This window comes from Tympanuchus pallidicinctus, unplaced genomic scaffold (assembly GCF_026119805.1).
Source record: "Tympanuchus pallidicinctus isolate F22 unplaced genomic scaffold, pur_lepc_1.0 scaffold46, whole genome shotgun sequence".
Lineage (NCBI taxonomy): Eukaryota > Metazoa > Chordata > Aves > Galliformes > Phasianidae > Tympanuchus > Tympanuchus pallidicinctus.
In genome coordinates, this window is record NW_026294765.1 from 829,190 (window position 1) to 848,232 (window position 19,043).

The window sequence follows — 19,043 nt, forward strand, 5'->3', positions numbered from 1 at the left end:
GTGCTGCTTTAGAACACATGACCAGGTTCAACACCCAAAAAGAATTTCAGCGCCAGACCAGCACTGAAAAATGCATGAATTTCCCATCCCAGTTCTGCCTGCACTGCAAGCTGCAGCAGCGCTGAGTTGTTCCTACACCCACCTGAGCAATGCATGCCCTTGCCTCCATCCCAGCTTAAGGAATAAAAGAGAAAACAGCACTTTGATTTCTGCCTTCACAAGCGACCCCCATTCTGGTGGTGCTAAAGCAATGCCATTCCCCACCTGCTGAAGCACTCAGAATACATCCTGCCTGCGTCTGACGCATTTCCATCGCGCCATCGTGCTCCATCACCCTGCAGGTGACCACATGGGGAAGGAGAGCAAACCTGAGCAGATCCCCCATCTGCACAGAGCCACGCTGCTGCGTGAGCATCGCTGGCTGCCGGCTGGAAGCAGCGCTGCTAATTGGAGGGGTGGAACTGCTGCCTTGAAGGCCTGGCCACCACAGCGCTGCTGGCACAATGAGAGCTCTGCTGCTGTCAGGGTGTTTTGTTGGTTGGCTTTCTTTTTTTCTTTCTCCTTTCCTCCCTCCCCCAATTCCCATTTCCCATTTTATACACATGCAAATACAGATGTGCAGATTTGTGGGGTGGGAGAACACGGTCTGAGGGAGAACTGCTTCCCTGTTCCTTATTCCTGAAGGAGGACAAAGACCAAGGGGAGGATATAAACACAGTTATGACAGAAATCACAGTACAGCATCACCAGTTATTAACCTTGTCTTTCTTTGGCCCTTCTTTCTGCGCTGCAATTGCCAGCAATGATGCATACCTACATGAATTCCTCCTGCAATCTGTACAGGAGTGGCCACAGCACCTGGGGGTGCAGCCCCTGCTGTGTGCACGCAGCTCTAGGGAGGTCATTGCCATCGGTGGTAGGAAAAAATATGCTTTCATTTATGCTACTCTCAGTTCTGCACTGATTACAGTTTTCCAAAGTTTACTCCTTCAGTACAAACTCAGGAACAACGTTCTGTTTCCAATTGTTGCAGTGCTCCAAACACTGGAAACCAAAGACTTTCAACCACTCCTTCCCTACGTGACTCTTCACGCTGCGGATTTCTACACGGTTGGCCCCCAAGGGAAAAGAGGGGAGAAGGCAAGCAGTAAAGCCAGCAGAAATCCCACATCTCGTGCTATGAGCACCAAGCGCCTCAGCTTCACCACACACTTCTTGTTCCACCATCAGCAGCTCTGCAAGACTTCAGATACCACCTTCTTCAACCCTCCTAACAATCAGCCACCAATATCTACGGCCTTTATTGTTGTTGGTTTTTTTTCCAGAAGGAAAATTGTTGGACCTGATGCCTTTCTGCAGCTCTCAGCTGGATATCAGTCATTGGAACAGGAAATTTAAGGCCTAAGTTGCACAGAGGGAGGAAGGGGTCAGGAGGAGGTGATCCCTGACTGCAGACACGCTGGGATCTGGAGGGAGGATGGCTGTCCTGATGGGTTTACATTTGTTATTTGTTTTTTTTAAGAAATTAAATATAGATTTTTTAATATTTTCCCTAGAAGTCCTGCATCATACTAAAACCAAAACCAAAACTTCACCTACAATTTTAAGACCAATCCAGTAAAAGGGGAAATTCTTATGACTCCTTTCCTGCTCAAAACCAGATCTTAGCAACAAAAAGAAGAACATCATCTTCTTACTCAGTACGTGTCTGTTCCACATGGCTTTGAGTCATAGCTGGTTTCTCTACCAACTCCAACTTCCTTTTAAAACCCCAGCCTACACACGAGAGGCACTTGCACTCACTCAGCTGGATTTGTGGGGCCTCACAACACAACTGTCACAGACAAGCATGAGGACTTTTCTGACACACTGAGAACCACATCAGAGGGGAAACAAGTGCCTAATTTTCAGATGATGTGCCCAGCATTTCATGGGAGAGGTGAGGAAATCAGATCTTCATATACGAACGGAATAAACAATTGACAGAAAGTGAATGAATCCTTAAAAATGGAATTGCTGTTCTATGTTAAGCATCATTTTTTTGGCATTGCTCCTTCTTTGTGAGCGTATTCATCGACAAACATGAAGAGCTTTCTGTAAGAAGGGCTTGTGGCACTTGCAGGCCAACATCTCACCACGGGGAACAAAGTCTGGGACATCTGCTCGGTCTGCTTAATCCTGTTGTGAAAAGCAGAAGCATCACTGAGGATTAACTGGAAAAGGTGCTTATTCTAGAATGTAATCCTTAGCCCTGGTTTACTTTCCAAACGTGAATTTATGACAAAAAGGGGGAAAAAAAACAGCAAGCAAAAAGAAGAAATCCTTCCGTTATCGCTCACTCACCGCTGCCCAAGTCGACAAAGAGATCGTCTTCTGTCATTTTAATCTCATCTATCATCTGGGCCACCAGGTCGAAGGAGGTTTCTCCATACACCTCTGGGGAGAAGGGCTCGTAGTTGTTGAGTTTCTCGGGGTCGGTCACCGAGTGGTTGTAAACCTGCTGCAGGATGTGCCGGAGGAGCCCGTTGGAGGGACGCGTGTTCAGCTTCATCGGTTGGGTGGTTCCCTTCCACTGCACAGAAAGAGCAAGGAGGGACGTTTTGGTGCATGAAAAACTCAACGTGAGCCAGCAGTGTGCTCATGCAGCTTGTGGAAAGCAAATGGTATCCTAGGCTCCATTGGAAGAGGGGTGGGCAGCAGGGATTGTCCCTCTTTACTCTGCCCTCGTGAGGCCCCATCTGCAGTGCTGCGTCCAGGTCTGGGGCCTCCAGCACAAGAAGGACGTGGAGCTGTTGGAGAGGGGCCAGAGGAGCCACAAAGATGAGCTGAGGGCCGGAGCAGCTCCCCTCCAAAGACAGGCTGAGGGAGCTGGGCTTGTTCAGCATGGAGAAAAGAAGGCTGTGGGGTGACCTCAGTGCTGCCTGCAGTGCCTAAAGGGAGCCTGCAAACAGGAGGGGAATCAACTCTATGAAAGGGACAAGGGGAAATGGTTTGAAGTTGGAGGAGGGAAGATTGAGGTTGGATGTCAGGGGGAAGTTCTTTGCTATGAGAGTGGTGAGGTGCTGGAACAGCTGCCCAGAGAGGCTGTGATGCCCCGTCCATCCCTGGAGGTGTTCAAGGCCAGGTTGGATGGGGCCCTGGGCAGCCTGGGCTGCTGTGAAATGGGGAGGCTGGCAGCCCTGTGTGTGATGGGGGGGTTTTGGAGCTTTGTGATCCTTGAGGTCCCTTCCAACCTGGGCCATGCTGTGGTTCTGTGACAGAAATCCAACGTGAGGACAAGCAAATATTAGTGAACTAATAGATAAGTCCAAACATCACTGCTAGAAATAACGGGAAGGTACAAATTCAACAGAGATCTTAGTTGGGAGCACACCTGGAAAAGGCGTGCAAGTTTGTTCACCCATTTTGTATTTACTGATCACCACTGATGTTGGCTGTAAGCTCAGCGTGAGAGCAGCTCAACTTCCACTGGGAATTGTGGGGTGGGAGGGATCGTATGCACACAAACAGGAGTGGCAGGAAAGAGATGGAAATCGAGCTTCCCTTGTTTCTTTTGAAGAAACACCCATCCCTAAACACAGTGCAAGAAACATCTGCCTTCAGTAAGGAAAAACAAAAAGGGCAACTCCAGAATCTGGGCTAAGGGTTGCTGTGTTTGAGATCCAGGTGGCAGGAGGAGCATGAATTGACATACAAAACCCAAACAGTTTTTAGGGAGCTGCAGGCCCGTAAAGGACGGGCAGAAAGCCTTACTGTGCTGCATACATCCAGTAATTCCCACAAGCACTATGGAAAGGAAAAGAAATCCACCTCTAATTTCAAAATTAAACAGACTGCTAACATTAAGTCATTACTCATGATTTACTTCCTTCAATTCAACCTTACAGAAAAGAACACACCTTGTTAAATCGGGCTGAGATTACAGTCTAGTTTTCCCCATCAGAGCGGCCCTGCAGCACAGAGCAGAACTGAATGGCAAGCACGGAAATTCCTAAGCCATGGGTCACTGCCACAATACACAGGGGGCTTCATATGGATGGCTTAAGAACCCATAAGCCACAGATTTCCACATGCAAAAGTAAACCTATATGATAAATCCCTGTGAAACTTCTGCGAGCAAAATACACAGAAGCCTTTTCTCAGCCCCCTGAAGGGAACAAAGTGCCAAAGGAGCACCTGAACGAGAGCTTACAAACCTGCACGTAGGGAAAAAGGAACAAAAAAAAGCTCCTGTGCTTTTTATCTCCTGTAAGGCAGCCCCTCCAATAGCAACTCTTCGATAGATGGCCAAGGAGAGATCGCTTAATGAAAGATTTAAACCCCCATAAGAATGGAAGCACCGAAGCACCAGTGACACCACCAGATCGCACCACCAGTGCTCAACCCCGACGGTTTTTAGATGTCATTCACTACACGTGAGCCCAAAGCAGGGAGATGAGCACCGTGGCACAGCAGTGGCCCATACGTACCAGCTGGTGGATGCTGTCGATGGCGCGGTTGTACTTGTCACACAGGCGCTGCATGCTTTCAAAGCTGCGGGGAGAAGGCACAGGTTACAAGAGGAGGGCAACAGGCCAGCTTGGAGGTACAGCTTTCAGCCCCTTTGTCATCACAGAAGCTGATCTATTCCAGGTTTGCTCCTTGCAGAGCGTGTGATTACTTGCACGGCTTTAGGACACTGCCTAGTTTGCTTTCTGCCGTCTCCCAGCAGAGCAGCAGTACAAGACAAAGAAGCAACAAGTTGTGCAACCTGCTTGTGCCGTGGAAAGAAGACAGGCACTTCCATTTTGGAAGCTGAACGTTCATATATTATTAGTTCCCTTAGTGAACAGGAAAATAATTGAACTTAAGCTCTGATTTATGAGCAGTCTGCTGTTCTCCTTGCCCGCTACTTCTTTTCCTCCACGCAGACACACAGAAATGTGTCTGTGTGCTGCTCTCCTTTGTTCCACTGAAGGGAAAGGGGGTGGTGGGCAGTGTTGGTGGGAGGTGAATGCTGGCCACGATGACCTTAAAGGACTTCTCCATCCGGAATGGCTCTACAAGCAGCACTTCATGACAGTGACTGCTCCATGGGTTGCTCAGGATTACAGGCAGTGTAGCCAGATGCCTCCATGGCAGAAGCTTAGAGGATTAAAAAAAAATTTATCTCATGCCAGGGAGGAAAAGATATTGCTAGGAAATGAGGATTACATAACCAGGTTCTATGAAAAAAATAAAAAATAAAACAAAAATAAAACAAATGAGCAGTTATGGGAGCAAGATAATTAAATCGTGGCCACCCCTGAACCAAGAAGTGGGGACCAGGGGATATAGAAAGAAGTGGCATTGCAGTCAAGCAGTTAAAACGAAATGGAGAGGAGCAAAACCACCTTCAGCAGATCATGATAGCAGGACCTGCGTGGGGCTCGGGATTATAAACAGGGATGACTTACAGAGGGATGGGGTTCCATCTGCAATCCTCAATTTTTGTGTTTAGCCGCACTGTGGACTTGAACAAATGCAGTTTTCCCCCTGTGCACCTCTTGAATCAATTCTGTTTTTCCCCACATAAGCAATGAAGGAGGTCTCTGCATGCCACAGCTCTTTCTTTTCTTTACAGGGGGTCACAGCTCTTTCCTGCCTCAGTGCAGCAAGTCCATGCGTGCACATTCACCCCAGGAGACGCTGCAGGCTGAGGGTCTGCCGCTGCCAGCCCCAAGATGGACAGGGGGGAGAGGTGGGATAAGGGGGAACGGCCTTAAACTGAGACAGGGGAGGTTCAGGTTGGATATTAGGAGGAAGTTTTTCCCCCAGAGGTGGTGAGGCACTGGCACAGGTTGCCCAAGGAGGCTGTGGATGCCCCATCCCTGCAGGCATTCGAGGCCAGGCTGGATGTGGCTCTGGGCAGCCTGGGCTGCTGGTTGGCGACCTGCACACAGCAGGGGATTGGAATTGATGGGCATTGTGCTGCTTTGCAACCCATGCAACCCATGATTCTATGGAGGTGAACAGCATCCACTACACATTCATTTGCAGCTCTTTGTGGAACAGGCACTCACATGTAGACACAAGAACCTCCAACTAATCCTAGCTGCCCAAGAGAGCAGTAGGAATGGTCTGCCTTTTGATTTATTCCCCACCCAAACAGCATCACACTCGTTCTGAACCCGGAACGGAGGAGGAAGGGGGAGGTTCAGCTCCCACAGCCCTGGCAGGAGAAGGACACGGCGCTGACAGACAGCTCTGGCATGCAGCTTTCTAAACAGGAATTCTGAGTTACTACAGAAGTAGAAACCTCGGTGCCATTCAGCTCGCTAGGGCTGGATGCAGTCCAACAGCTCAGATACCGATCATTGTTTTGCAGTGAGTAATTCCAACGTACACAGCAGAGCTCAGCTCTCCGCCGTACGCAGTTTCCTATTATGTCCTTCATCCAACAGCCTTTGCCAATATTTCTGTTACACATTTCCTACCAAAATAGCTCTGCCAGCTCCAGAAGAAAACTTTGGTTCGTAGTGTCTAAGAATAACCAGATAGCAACAGATTCACTGCAAACCGTGCTGGCCTGTGCTCCTGCTGGGAAAAAGTATTCTTTGCTCACCTTTTTGTGTCATAGTCAATTAGAACGTAGTTTTCCATAGCAAGCTTGAGATCTGGGATTTCTTCACAGACCCACCTGGAAAGAGAGAAGGAACAGAATAAAAACAACATTTCCAGTTCGCTCTGATAAGGCAGTCTGTCTCAGTTCTAGACTGGCATTGCCATACATTGAGACAGAACGCTGCAGCAGACATGAAAGCTCACAGTATTGTTAGGAGGAAGGCAGACAGCACAAAATGCTAACTGGGAAGCTGCAAGTGTCCATATTTGTGTTGAAAAAACAGCGAGGTGCCTGTAGACATTGGCAGTGGTATAAAGCACTGGAAATGGCACAGCTTCAAATGGAGGTGATAAGTGTATGGAGTGCATCTGAAAATACCCAAAGCTATAGCTGATGCTAATCTCACATAAAGCATAACACAAAAAAGAAAGAAGAAGAAAAAAGAAAGAAAAATGCAGTGTCTTGAAAGGATTTCTAACAAAACTGACACTGTAACAGCTTTGACAAAGGGGAAGGTGGAGAAGACCTCTCCTCCAGCAGCCTGGACCACCACCACCAGCCATTCACAAGGATCTTCTCTAAGCTTTTACACTTGACACGACCCAACCCAAGACAGATTTGCCAAGGTAATTTTGATAAAAGATCTCTTCCTCGTGCTGAACTAACAAAGCCCAAACGCTGCTGCCATTAGGAGGGGAAAGCTCAGCCCCACTGGCACTGCATCTGACAACGGCAGCTCACAGGTGAGAGTTTTGCTCTCACTATATGGGAAGATGGTGAATTCTGATGGCAACTGAAAAGCCACAGTGCCTTGGCACAAACTTTCCTCCAAAAACAGCAAAACAGGGAAGAGCTGCCATCACCACAGCAACTCAGAGCACGCCATAGGAAGGACAGAAATGGGAATGGCAGCATTTCCTGTCCTTGCACCACGCTTTAAAATGGTGAAAGAGCACAAGAGATCCAGCTGTTCTGGGTCCTTCTGCCTGATTCACCCTTACCAAATCAACACACACACAAATTAACAGAAATCCCCATTTGATACCAATGCCTGTCTTCTGCTGAACATCCACCTTCCCCCACATTTACAACATTCACAACTTTCCCAATTTTTCTCTTACATCAGGCAAATGGGCAGCCAACAGGTGCTTACCCAAGGAGATTGACAGCTCTCTGCATTCTTTCACTCAATGCTTTCATAACCACGCTGCGGTCTCTGAGCACAAGGGAGGCAAAAGGCCGCACGGAAGCCATCTAACAGCCCACTTGCACTGCAGTCACGCTTGTAAGACGGTTGTGAAACACCTCTTTGGCCCAACTGCTTTCTTACACAAGCCCCCTGTTGCCTGCAGGTAGCAGAGCACTGAAAACAGCACAGAGGACTCTGGCAATCGCTTCCATCTTCCCCATAATCACACCGTGGGCTCCCCAGGCACAAAACTTCACCAGCATCAGCACAAGCGAGCTGGAAGAAACAGCAGCAGGGCAGCTTGCATCCAGGCTTTGCAGCTGAAAAAAGAACGTTTCTTCTTAAAAAACAAAAAGCTGGAGCTCCAGCCTCCAGCATGGCACCTGCACATTCCCTCCTACCACAGACTGTGGTCAAATATTATGATTTCATCTACACGAGTGATGTTATGAGCAATACTGCTAAGCTTTCCCACTCATGCTGGGAGCAGCTTGCTGGGCCATATGGGATGACCAGGCTCCAAGCTCGTGTGGCCATGCAGGCAGGACCCTGCTCTGTGTTGCATCTGCACCATCCAACCTGCTGCCCTCCTTTATACCCTAAGGTGCCCACTCACTGTGATGAAGCCATGCACAGGACAGGGTTCCAGTCTGCACCGAACACTTACCGAATTGTCTCAATGATTTCATGAGCAGCATCATGGTGTTTGTCCTGAAACAAAGCAAAAAAAGGTATTTTCAGAGAGACAACAGGCGTGCTGTTTTTTAGAAGATTACAGGAACTGCAATCTTGTTCACGATACAGGCGACAAGCGTACAAGGGAAGGAACGTTGGATTGCCACCTGAACCCTTAAATCAATCCAAGTGAGCCCATGACTTTGGGAGTTCACTGAGCAGAACCAGAAACACACATTGCAAGCTACTTCAAGCACGTGCCCCAAAAGCCCATGTAGTGCACATACATGCACCATGCTATGGAAAAAGTCTTATTTTGGAAAGATGAAGGTGTTCTATGTATCTTGTTGTATTCATCACACGAAGCCATGGCTACCAGGGCCCATCCACACAGTTTAGGTTATATTTAGACGCTTCTTAAAGTGGCTTTGACCTTTTAATTAGAAACCTGGGATCCGGGACCTTCCAGTGTCAGAAGGGTATAGGCTCACTCTCCAAATTCCCTCATCTGCTGCAGACATGTAATTCCTACAGAGCTACCATAGGAAATGGACTGGGGCAGGGGAAGGAGTGGAAGAAGAGAAACACCAACGGAGAGCTGACAGAAGTAGCTGTGGATTATTCTGATTTAAGTTCAACAGAACCCTTCCCCATCTGCATCACAGCTTTCACACACACACAGCAGAGCACATTTCCCAGCCCATGCACTCAGGATGCTGTACAAGTTCTCCCTGCAGAAACTCGCGCCCTTCGTACCCGGATAAAGACTGCATGATGCAGGAGCAGAAGGAGGCAAACATTTCTTAAGTCTGTTATGACAAAGGTATGAAACAACACTTCCTATTTCACTAGGAAAAAAACCTTTATTTTCCAAACAGAAAGAAATAGCTCCGTTCATCAAGGGGTCACGTGAGAAAAAACCAAAATGCTCAAAAAGGAGAAGCTGCCAACCCAAGGGTAGTCAGGACACATGGCTTTCAACACGGAGTGGCCCAGATGCCAACTTCCCTTGGTTCCATCCCAATGCTACAGCACACCCCGTGCTGACACGGCAAGCTGTGCCAACAGCCCTGCACCAGGCTTCCTCCATGGGTTTGTGTACGGCCCTGCATGGCCCACATCCAGCTGCAACCAGCAGCACCAATAAACAGGCAGCCAATGTGAAGCTTTGAGCAAATAGCTGTACCAGTACTGCTCAGCCTAGAAAACAGGGAAGTAATTCAATGGGAACGTGCTCTGTAAATGGACATGTAAAGAAGAAAGGCATGCAGGAGGAGGGCTCTCCTGTCTCTTTATTTCTTATCTGCACAGTACAAAAATAGCCCAAGACAGTCAGCTCATCCATAAACATCCCCTATGAATTTCCACCTTTCACTGCACACGGAATTATCACCGTATAAACCCCCCGGGATGATCCAGCTCTCCCAGTAAACTGTGTTCCTGTATAGTAAGAATGTGGTTTATCAACATAAGCACATTATACCAGAAAAGTGAATTCACGCTTCTGCTGCCATATAACCTTTTTCCCTGAAGAAGTTACATTCTCCACTGACAGCTTTGCAAGCTCACACAAATGGAACCCCGTGTCCTATAGTCTTCAAGAAAACGCCCCTATGATGACCAAAAATGCTTATTTAACAGATTCCTTTGTCTTGAGTTAAAAAATAAACATCACAATGCATATCTACAGCGATAGTTCCAGCAAGTGGTTTTAGTAAAGGAACCTCACTGCTCCTGAGCAGTTCCTGCCAGAAGGGGCCTTCAGAGTTCAGACTGTGTTTTATCTAGCAGCAACAAAGCTGGAAAAGGTTCCACATTGACAGCAGCTAAGTTGCTCATGTTGAACGCTTACCAATTTACCCTTCTCTCCAATATACTTTGTTCAGGTGGACAAGCTCTCAAGATCTCATGCAAGTCTTGAAAAGACCTAACATTTCTTCAAAGCACAAAATGGAGGAGGAAGAAATAAAGATTAAACAGAGGCCACTCGTGGCTCCATTTCAATGCTAGGGCAGTAAGATTTAACAAAGATAGCTTTCAGCAAGAGCCAGTCATCCCACCTGTGCTCACATCGTTGTACTCCCACAAAGCAAGAGTCAAGGTGAGCAGAAACTTCACCATGAGCACAAGCTGCCTGTGCACAGCACCAACACTGCCCACCACTCTTAGGACTTGGTGCAGCAGATTGAACCTGCTCTGTTCGCAAGCCCACTGGGAGAACAGGCTGGGAAGACCGGGCTGCAGTTCCTGATGATGAAGCCTCCTGCCCTGCCTGACCACCACAGCACAGCACATCATCAAGGCCAGGCTGGATATGGCTCTGGGCAGCCTGGTGAGGTGGTTGGTGACCCTGTCCACAGCAGGGTTTGAAACTAGATGATCTTCAAGGTCCTTTTCAACCCAGGCCATTCTATGACAATTCTATGATCTTGATCTGAAGCTCCTAATCACAAAATCACAGAACATCCCACCTTGGAAAGAACCCACACAGATCACCAAGTCCAACTCCTGGCTCCAGCACCAGCCAAAATCCAAACCCGACCCCCGCAAGTGCTGCCCAAATGCTCCTTCAGCTTCAGCAGCTTGGAGCCATGACCACAGAGGAGCCCAATTCACCCCCCCCCCCCGACTTCTAGCCCTTCTCCCTCCATTGGTGAGGGAGTACATGGGCCCGCTGTGCTGTGTGGGCCCAGGCCTCACTGTACTGCGTAGGCCCAGGCCTCAGTGTGCTGTGCAGGCCCCAGATTCAATACTGCGTAGGCCCAGACCTTGACATGCTACCTGCAGGCCCAGGTCTCCCTGTACTGTGTAGCCCCAGGCCCCAGCTTGCTGTGTAGGACCAGGCCTCGAAGTTCTGCCTACAGGCCCAGGCCCCAATGTACTGTGTAAGCCCAGGCCTCTGTGTACTGCGTAGGCCCAGGTCCCAATACTGTGTAAGCCCAGGCCTTGAAGTGCTGCCTTTAGGCCCAGGCCTCAGTGTACCATGTAGGCCCAGGCCTCAACACTGTGTAAGCGCAGGCCTTGAAGTGTTGCCTTTAGACCCAGGCCCCAGTGCACTGTGTAGGCCCAGGCCCCAACATGCCGACCACAGGCCCAGGCTGTGCTCTGTAAATATCATACAGCCTGAGGGGCTCTCGGGCCCCAGTGTGGATCTGCAGGGCTGCAGGAATGGCACTCCTCCACTGGGTGAGGCCTTATCTCCTCAGTGCGTGCTCTCTGAGATGTTGTCTACAGGAACTGAATGTGCCCAGAGCTGTTCGTAACAAGTTTTGTCGTTGTTTTAAATAATAATAAAAAAAAAAAAATAAACATACCTTACAAGTTATTACAGCCAATCCCGCCTGGCTGAAATGTATTATAAAAGGTTCTTATTTTCGACCTCAACATTCAATCTAAAAATTGCACTCTATGAGCTCACAGACAACATTCAAGTTTTTGCCAAGAAATCTCACGAGAAAAATAATGGAAAGAAAACAAATACTTTTTCAAAAGTCATTTGCAAGAGTGTAGTTTTGTACAGGGAGCAATGGAGACGCCTCAGCAGCACAAGCGAGCAGCTCCAACCCTGAGACGGATTTCTCCATCCATCACCACAACTGGAAGGACTGAATCAGGAGGTTTTGCATAACAACCTACAGGTGCAGGAGCAAAAACCCCCAGTGGTTGTGTTGGTGCCACAACACCAGTTGGCTGCTGGGGGTAAGGTCACAGCACACACCTCCTACACGAGGTGAGGCTGCTTTGCTTGCTTTATTTGTCAAGTTTACATCTCTTAGGAGATCTTAATGCCATCGTTATGGGATAATTCCTTAAGGCAGCCAACAGCCCAAACCACGAGAACTAAAGTTTTAAATCCCAGGTGTGGTCGCAGGGGGGAAAAGAAAGTTGGTGTGTTTTCTATCAGCAGATCTCAAAGCACTGTGCAAAGGACGTGAAGATTCCTTATCTAATTATCACAGATAGGAACTCAAGGCTGACTGCCCAGATTGAACTGTCGCACAAAAAAAAGCAGTCCTCACCTTTAGGGCCCATTGGCCCTTTGACTCACCAGACCTCATTTCCTCTCCCAAAACAGGCGAGGTGACCATACCAGTTTTGCAAAGAGGTGCAAGCAAGCCTCACATTTGCAAGGTAGGAGGAAACCTCCAAGTTTTGCACTGTGCAACGGATAAATCTGAACAAGTCAGAAAAAAAGCAAAGCCTGACAAAAACTAGTGAAAAATTCAATGGTGACACTCGTGTGCTTTTTAAGGATTGCCTTTAAAAGTTCTACATTTCACCACGCAACACCAGCTTCCAAGAACTAAACACTGACTCCACTCAGGAGTTGTTCTGACCGCCAGACTTTGACCTACGAGTGCTGTGATCTTATTGAATTTGCCTAATGAAGGCGGTCAGTCCCAGCAGCTCCTGTTTGAAGCACAGCTCAGCTGCCTGAAGCTGCAGCTCTCTCTGCAGACAGCATCCATAAATCCAAAGGAGAGAGGATGTTACAGCTGGGGACAAGATGGCTAGCAGAGATCAAAAAGATGGATTAGGAGAAGCCAATCAATCTTGCAGAAGACTAGCAGGACAAGTGCCCCTTTAATGTCCCTTAGGTTTCTTCCATCTGTGGTGGATGATAAGCATTCCTCCAGACATCAAGGCAGCCAGAGCAAGCTGCAGCAGAAACAGTGCAGCATCCACACATGGACACGATCCCAAACCCCGTGGCTCCAGAGATCACCTTCATTTGCACTCTGCCTGGAAAGAGCCCCCAGCACAGCATCCATGCCCACAGCATGTCCACCTCCAACGTCCTGCACACAGCAGCGGACAAAGCTCTTGTGAAAAGCAGAACCCAAAGCACTTCCAGCTGCTGCAATCATAACCGGTGCCCACTTTGCGTTTTTAGGTCTTGCCTCACACTGGTTACAAGCTGAATAAGGAAAAGGGAAAGTTGTTCCAAGCAGTATTGCACACTGTATGGATAGACTTTTCATATTATCCGTTTTTATCCCAAAGCAGAACAGGGACAGAGAGTTTCCACGCTAGCAAATGAAGCAGCAAACTTCATGCCAATGGAGTTGAGGACAGAAAGCCTTCCCTGAAGACAGTTACTGCTGTTCCCTTAAGTGAGGAAACGAAGAAGGGATTAGATAAGAAAATCCAAACTCATCTGGGTAATCCTGTATGCCATGAGCCTGGTATTCATAGACAAGACAGCTGTGGGTCTGGCTGCCACCAGCACTCCCACTTTCACTGCAGTACCTAAACCACAATAAAACCGTTTTGCCTTTGCACACAGCAATTACAACTGTTGCTACGGACACCGCACGAATGCGGGAGGGAATGGTTCCCATGATAGCAAGTAGGGGGGGGCTGTATAAATATATTCACATGCAGACATCCTGCAGAAGAGCCTGAAGGAATACCCACACGCACAGACACACCAGGACGACCCTCTGGTTGCACTAAGAGGACATCGGTACGAGTAGTTCTCACAGCAGCACCAGGTTCAGGCCTCCATGCAACCATGGGTGTATGTTAATGAAGAAACAACGCTCCCCTCCAGCGGTAACCGGAGAGCAGAATGGAAAGCAGCCATCGTCCCCGCCAGGAACTGCGACCTGCACGTAAAGCTGAGCTCAGAATTACCGCTGGACGGAGCAAACAGCCGTCCCAGAGCTGCATGGAGTGCCTGAACGCCTCGTTTGTATGGACTGAAAATAGTTCCCTTTCCTTTTCTAAAGACAGGCTTCTTCACAGCTTTTCAACTTGTTGTTTCTTTGTTTTTTTTCTGTAGTTGCATTTAATTCTGCAGCTGCAGAAGGCTCGAGGTTTTGGAACCCGCTCCCACATCACCCCAGTGCTGACCACCCCTTCTTCCCCAGCACCTCCAACATCCCTCCTGCCACCAAAGCAACAAAGGACACCTGCAAACTGTTGGGGGCCAAGGCGACCAAGGAAGAAGAGCAGGAAAGTCGCTCCCACCTCTCCCTGAAGCCCAACAGCTTCCCACCTCCATGGTGGACACTGGTGAAGCTGGAAACTCATGGCACAGCCTCACTGCCGGGTCAGAAAGTTGCTGTAAGGACAACTGAAACCCATCTCCTGCAATGCCCAAATCTCAGCAAACTGCCCTTCATGCTACAGAGTACAGTGGGACCAGATGGCCTCAGTGGTCGTATCCAACCTTAACTACTCTACTTTCAATCAAAGTATTAAAAGTTCTTAAAGCTTTCATGTATTTTACACAAAGAAATAACACTCAAGGTTTTCTGTAGTTTCCCTTGTTTGTTCAAACAAACTTCCCAGTGCTCCGTTCACCCATCCTCAGGACTTCCTTGGTCTGGCACCAAGCAAACCTTGCAGTGAAGACTTTTAGGAAACTCTCATTCACGCGTAAGAAAAACATTTTCGTTATTCATAGATCCGCTCCTATCTATAGAGCCATCATTTCCTGCTGTAAAACATACCTTCTATGCCCTAAAAATAGCAGCTACTCTATTTGGTACCTCTAGAAATGTGTGGTGAGCATCACCGTATATTCAGGTTTATTTTTTGTTCCTCTTCAGAGGAAGCATTGCCTTATCTTTTAATAACTACCATGATGCATTACATTCCTAATACGTTCAGATACCTGATATGAACTCTTCCTTCTGCAGATCCTTCTGTTAAAAGGAGAAAATAAATGAAGCTAAGGTATTTTAAATAAGCCAAGATACCTCGCGACCATCAATCTGCAATAACACACTGGGAAAGGAAAAAAGCAGCCTGCTTCTGCTCCTTGTCTGGATCATTACAGATAAAAGCTTTAATCAGACAGGCAGAGGTGAACTCAAAGCAGCAAGAAAAAGAAAGGGAGGCATTATGAAAGAGCTAAAAAGAAAGAAGGAAGAGTACAAAAGTAGACATATGGATGTCTGGGGAGAGGGGTGATTACACTTCCCATAAATCTTGCATACCAAGAGGTAAGATATTTTGCCTAACTCCCAGGAGGAACACAAGTCACTCACAACGCTGAGACGTGAAAGGATAATCATCTCCACATACATTTGGGCTGCCACAGAGGACAAGAGCTGGAGCTGCATTCGGTGGCATGAATTTCCTTCAGCACACCGAGAGCTTTCAGTGCTGCGTCTGGACATAACTGATGGGGGCATTTCAGGCAGATAAATTTGAATTACTGGAGCTCGGGCCAAGGGCAGGGACATGGATCCTCGCTCATCTCCATGAAAAGGACACCAGCTTTAACAGCTATGCTGTCTTTCCAGTTACGTTTCTCGATAGGATGATGGAATCACAGCATGGTTGGGTTGGAAGGGCCCCTAAGGATCATAGAACCCTAGGAGTCACAGAACGGCTGGGTTGGAGGGGACCTTAAAAATCGCAGAACCATGGAATTGGTTGGAAGGGACTTTAAAGACCATAGAATCACACGGTAACAGAACTGTTGGGTTAGAAGGGACCTTAAGGATCATGGAACCATGGAATAGTTGGGTTGAACGGTCCTCAAAGATTACAGATCCATGAAATCACAGCAAGGTTGGGTTGGAAGGGACCCCAAAGCACCCTCAGTCCCACCCCTGCCATGGGCTGGGTGCCACCTCCAGCTTGGGTTGTCCAGGGCCCACCCAGGCATGGGGCACCCACAGCTCTGGGCAATGCTGGGGCCTCACCACCCCAGGAGTAAAGAATTTCCCCCCTCCTATCTGACCTAAATCTCCCCTCTATTAGCGTTAAGACAAGGGGGGGAACGGTTTAAAACCATCTGCCTACATCACAAGTCCTCCTCCTCCCATTCCGAGCTCCCTCTAAGTACTGGGAGGCTGCAAAGAGCTCCGGGTTGCACGAGAAGGAGAGTCACGTGGCGTTCAGATGCAATACAAAAGAACTATTTTTAGTTTGCATATAGAAACACTGGGGGAAAAAAAAAAGACGCGCGTTCGCCCAGCTCGTGGTTTAACACAGCATCCAACAGGGACAGAGCTTGGAACAAAAGCCACTGTGAAACCCAAACAAGCAACGATTGTCCCTCCTGGCAACCCCCAGCCCGAGGTGGCAAGAAGCAAAGTGGCCCCGGGGAGCAAGGAGCAGCTGTGGGAGCACCCAGTGCCATGCTGCACGACGCAGCCGTACCCAGGGCTGTAGCCAGGGCTGCTGTACCCATGCCAGCGCTGTCATTTGTTGCTGTTTATTTGCCAGGCAGCTGAGAAATCCGAGCGCTGTCGAAATGCCGGAGTCAATGATTTGCCAGCTCGCTCCCGCCACTCGGAACGCTTTGAGAACGGGCTGTTGAGAAATAGGAAGTCTGCTGGAGCATTCAAGCCTTTTCTTCACCAGCAAAGTTTCTTTAATTAATGACTCATCCCCACAAACGCTTCCCAACAAGCTGCATCAACAGCCTGGGTGAAATCAGAGAAAATCCCCTAACCTTGCCGCCACCGCCGCCGCCGACGAATTGCTGGGCAATTACTCAGGGCGTGGGGAGGCTCTGTGGGCAGAGCCGCCCGGTACAGCCGTGTGAGTCACGGGGCGGAGGGGAAAACGCTGTAACATTGGCTTCCAGACAGATATTTTCAGCCACCAGCTCACACACAGCCCCCACATCCCACCCCCCCCCGCCGGAACAAGAGCAGAGGGGAAGCCCATGCATGCAGGGATGCTGCTCGCCATCAGCTCGCCCCAAAGGCACGTGGCTGGGGACAGCGGGCACAGGGCCACCCCTGCAGGTGTCCACGCACCATAAAACAGTGCTCTTAAAGCCATGTCAGAGCCTTAAGGTTGGAGAAGACCTCTCAGATCCCCAGTCCATCCCACCGTGCCTGCTGACCACATCCCGCGGTGCCACAGCTCTGCAGCTCATCCACACCTCCAGGCACGGTGACCCCACCATGCCCTGGGCAGCTGTGCCAGAGCATCACTGCTCTTTGCATACAAAATTATTCCTAAAATTGGATATTAGGAACCCCCCGCCCTCCCCTGGCAGACATTGCACACCACAAGGTTTCAGTAAGGTTTGCCATTCAGAGAATCTACATAGAACGCTTGGGTTGGAAAAGACCTTAGGAACCACAGAGCTCCAAGCAGGGCCTCCGACCACTACATCACGAGGTTCGTTTCCACAGTTGTGTTTTGTTGTAAGGGCGACACTCAGAATCACCAAACTGTATGGGCTGGGAGGATCACAGCAGGCTGCAGCCATATGCATTATCATGGCACATTCCTCCAGTAACGCTGCGTGCCTCACCGGATGGATAAAGCAGGGGCAAAGCCCGTGAAAAAGAAAACAAACAAAAAAGAACAGAAAAACAAAGCATGGATCCTAAGGTGCCCTTCCACCTGTACAAACAGCACAGCCTTATCACAGTGTTCTGCTCCCCCCCCAACAGCAAAAGCTCTGGGGGCCGAGGGTCTGACACCTCCCCCAGCTGGTGGGGCAGAGCAAAGCCCTGAGGTTTCCAGGCTGGAAGATGGGGATGGAGGTGGTCACAGGCACCTGAAGCACTGCCCTACAGCATCAGGGCAGCCCAGCAGGTTTGCAGCTACCTTTTGGGGAATTCTATTCAATGCAGCCAGCCAAAGGTCTGTCTGGAAGGTGAGAGGCTCCGCACGCTGCTCAGCACGGAGGGGTTCAAGCACACAGAGCCAGATCAGATTGTGGAGCTGAGCTGGGTTTTCCAGCAGCACACCTTTCTTCTGCACACAACAGGTGGGACCGGTTGCACAGAGGGGCCCACAGGCAGAAGCCACCCAGCATGGCACACATCTCCACCTTCAAACTTCCGAAGTGCTCAGCACCAAGCACAGGGGGTGAAGCAGTTCAGCACAACCCTCTGGAGTAACCCGGGTCAAAAGGACAAGTACAGCATGAGCACCAAGCCATGCATATCAACACCTGTTTGCATTGCATTGCAGCACCCCGATACTGCACTCGCATTGCATTTATACTGCAATGCCACCCTCAGTTTGCATCATTCGAGACCATCCAGAACCACGAATTCCACTTACTCCAAGCAGATAACATACATCCCTTCCCCATGCCTGTATCTCTCACGCCGTGGTTTGCTTTTATTTGCAATACAATCCCTCTGGTCTGTGACAGAGCCCCGGGCTGCCACGTGGGAGCCGAGGGGTTAAACCACACACACAGCAGCGCTCACTCACCCGGCTGCTACGAAGCGGGGCAGCCGTAAAAACAGAGGTCAGCATCAGAAAATATCCCGTGAGTCATGAGCAGCGATTACTCACCGCACGACTCAACTCAGCAGCACCCGGAGCTCCTGGGTGAGGAAACCGCAGCCTTTCCTCCGAGAGGAGCAGGGAAGGAGTCACGCTGTCAGCTCATGTCTGTAACGGGGCGGTAGGAGGACGGCTGCTCTCCTCCCACGGCCCCAGCGTGACGTGGAGGGGAAGAGAGAGGGGGTTTGCAGAGCTCCCCACGCTGCTGAGGGATCCCACTGATGCTGGTTGGTAGGAATGGAGGGGATTTGTTCATTCTAGAGATAAGCAGCAGTGCCAGCGCTGCTTGTTTTGGAGCAGAGGAGATACGTGCTGCAGAGGGAACGCACCTAACGTGCTCAGCCCAGCATGGACTGCACGCCTTCCCCTCTA

General features: G+C 49.3%; 1 protein-coding gene across 6 annotated transcripts in view; it reads right to left on the minus strand.

Annotated features, from left to right (window-relative positions):
• DOT1L (DOT1 like histone lysine methyltransferase) overlaps positions 1-19,043 on the minus strand; it is a 58,667-nt gene that overhangs the window by 37,599 nt on the left and 2,025 nt on the right. For all 6 annotated transcript variants that reach the window (XR_008210941.1, XM_052702741.1, XM_052702739.1 and 3 more), the window contains exons 2-5: positions 8,440-8,483; positions 6,584-6,658; positions 4,470-4,533; positions 2,344-2,572 (exon numbers count right to left, since the gene is read on the minus strand). Coding sequence is in view for 5 of the 6 variants with exons in the window: in XM_052702741.1 (XP_052558701.1) it covers positions 2,344-2,572; positions 4,470-4,533; positions 6,584-6,658; positions 8,440-8,483 (412 nt within the window). In the remaining variant the exon portion in view is untranslated. The remainder of the gene's footprint in view (positions 1-2,343; positions 2,573-4,469; positions 4,534-6,583; positions 6,659-8,439; positions 8,484-19,043) is intronic.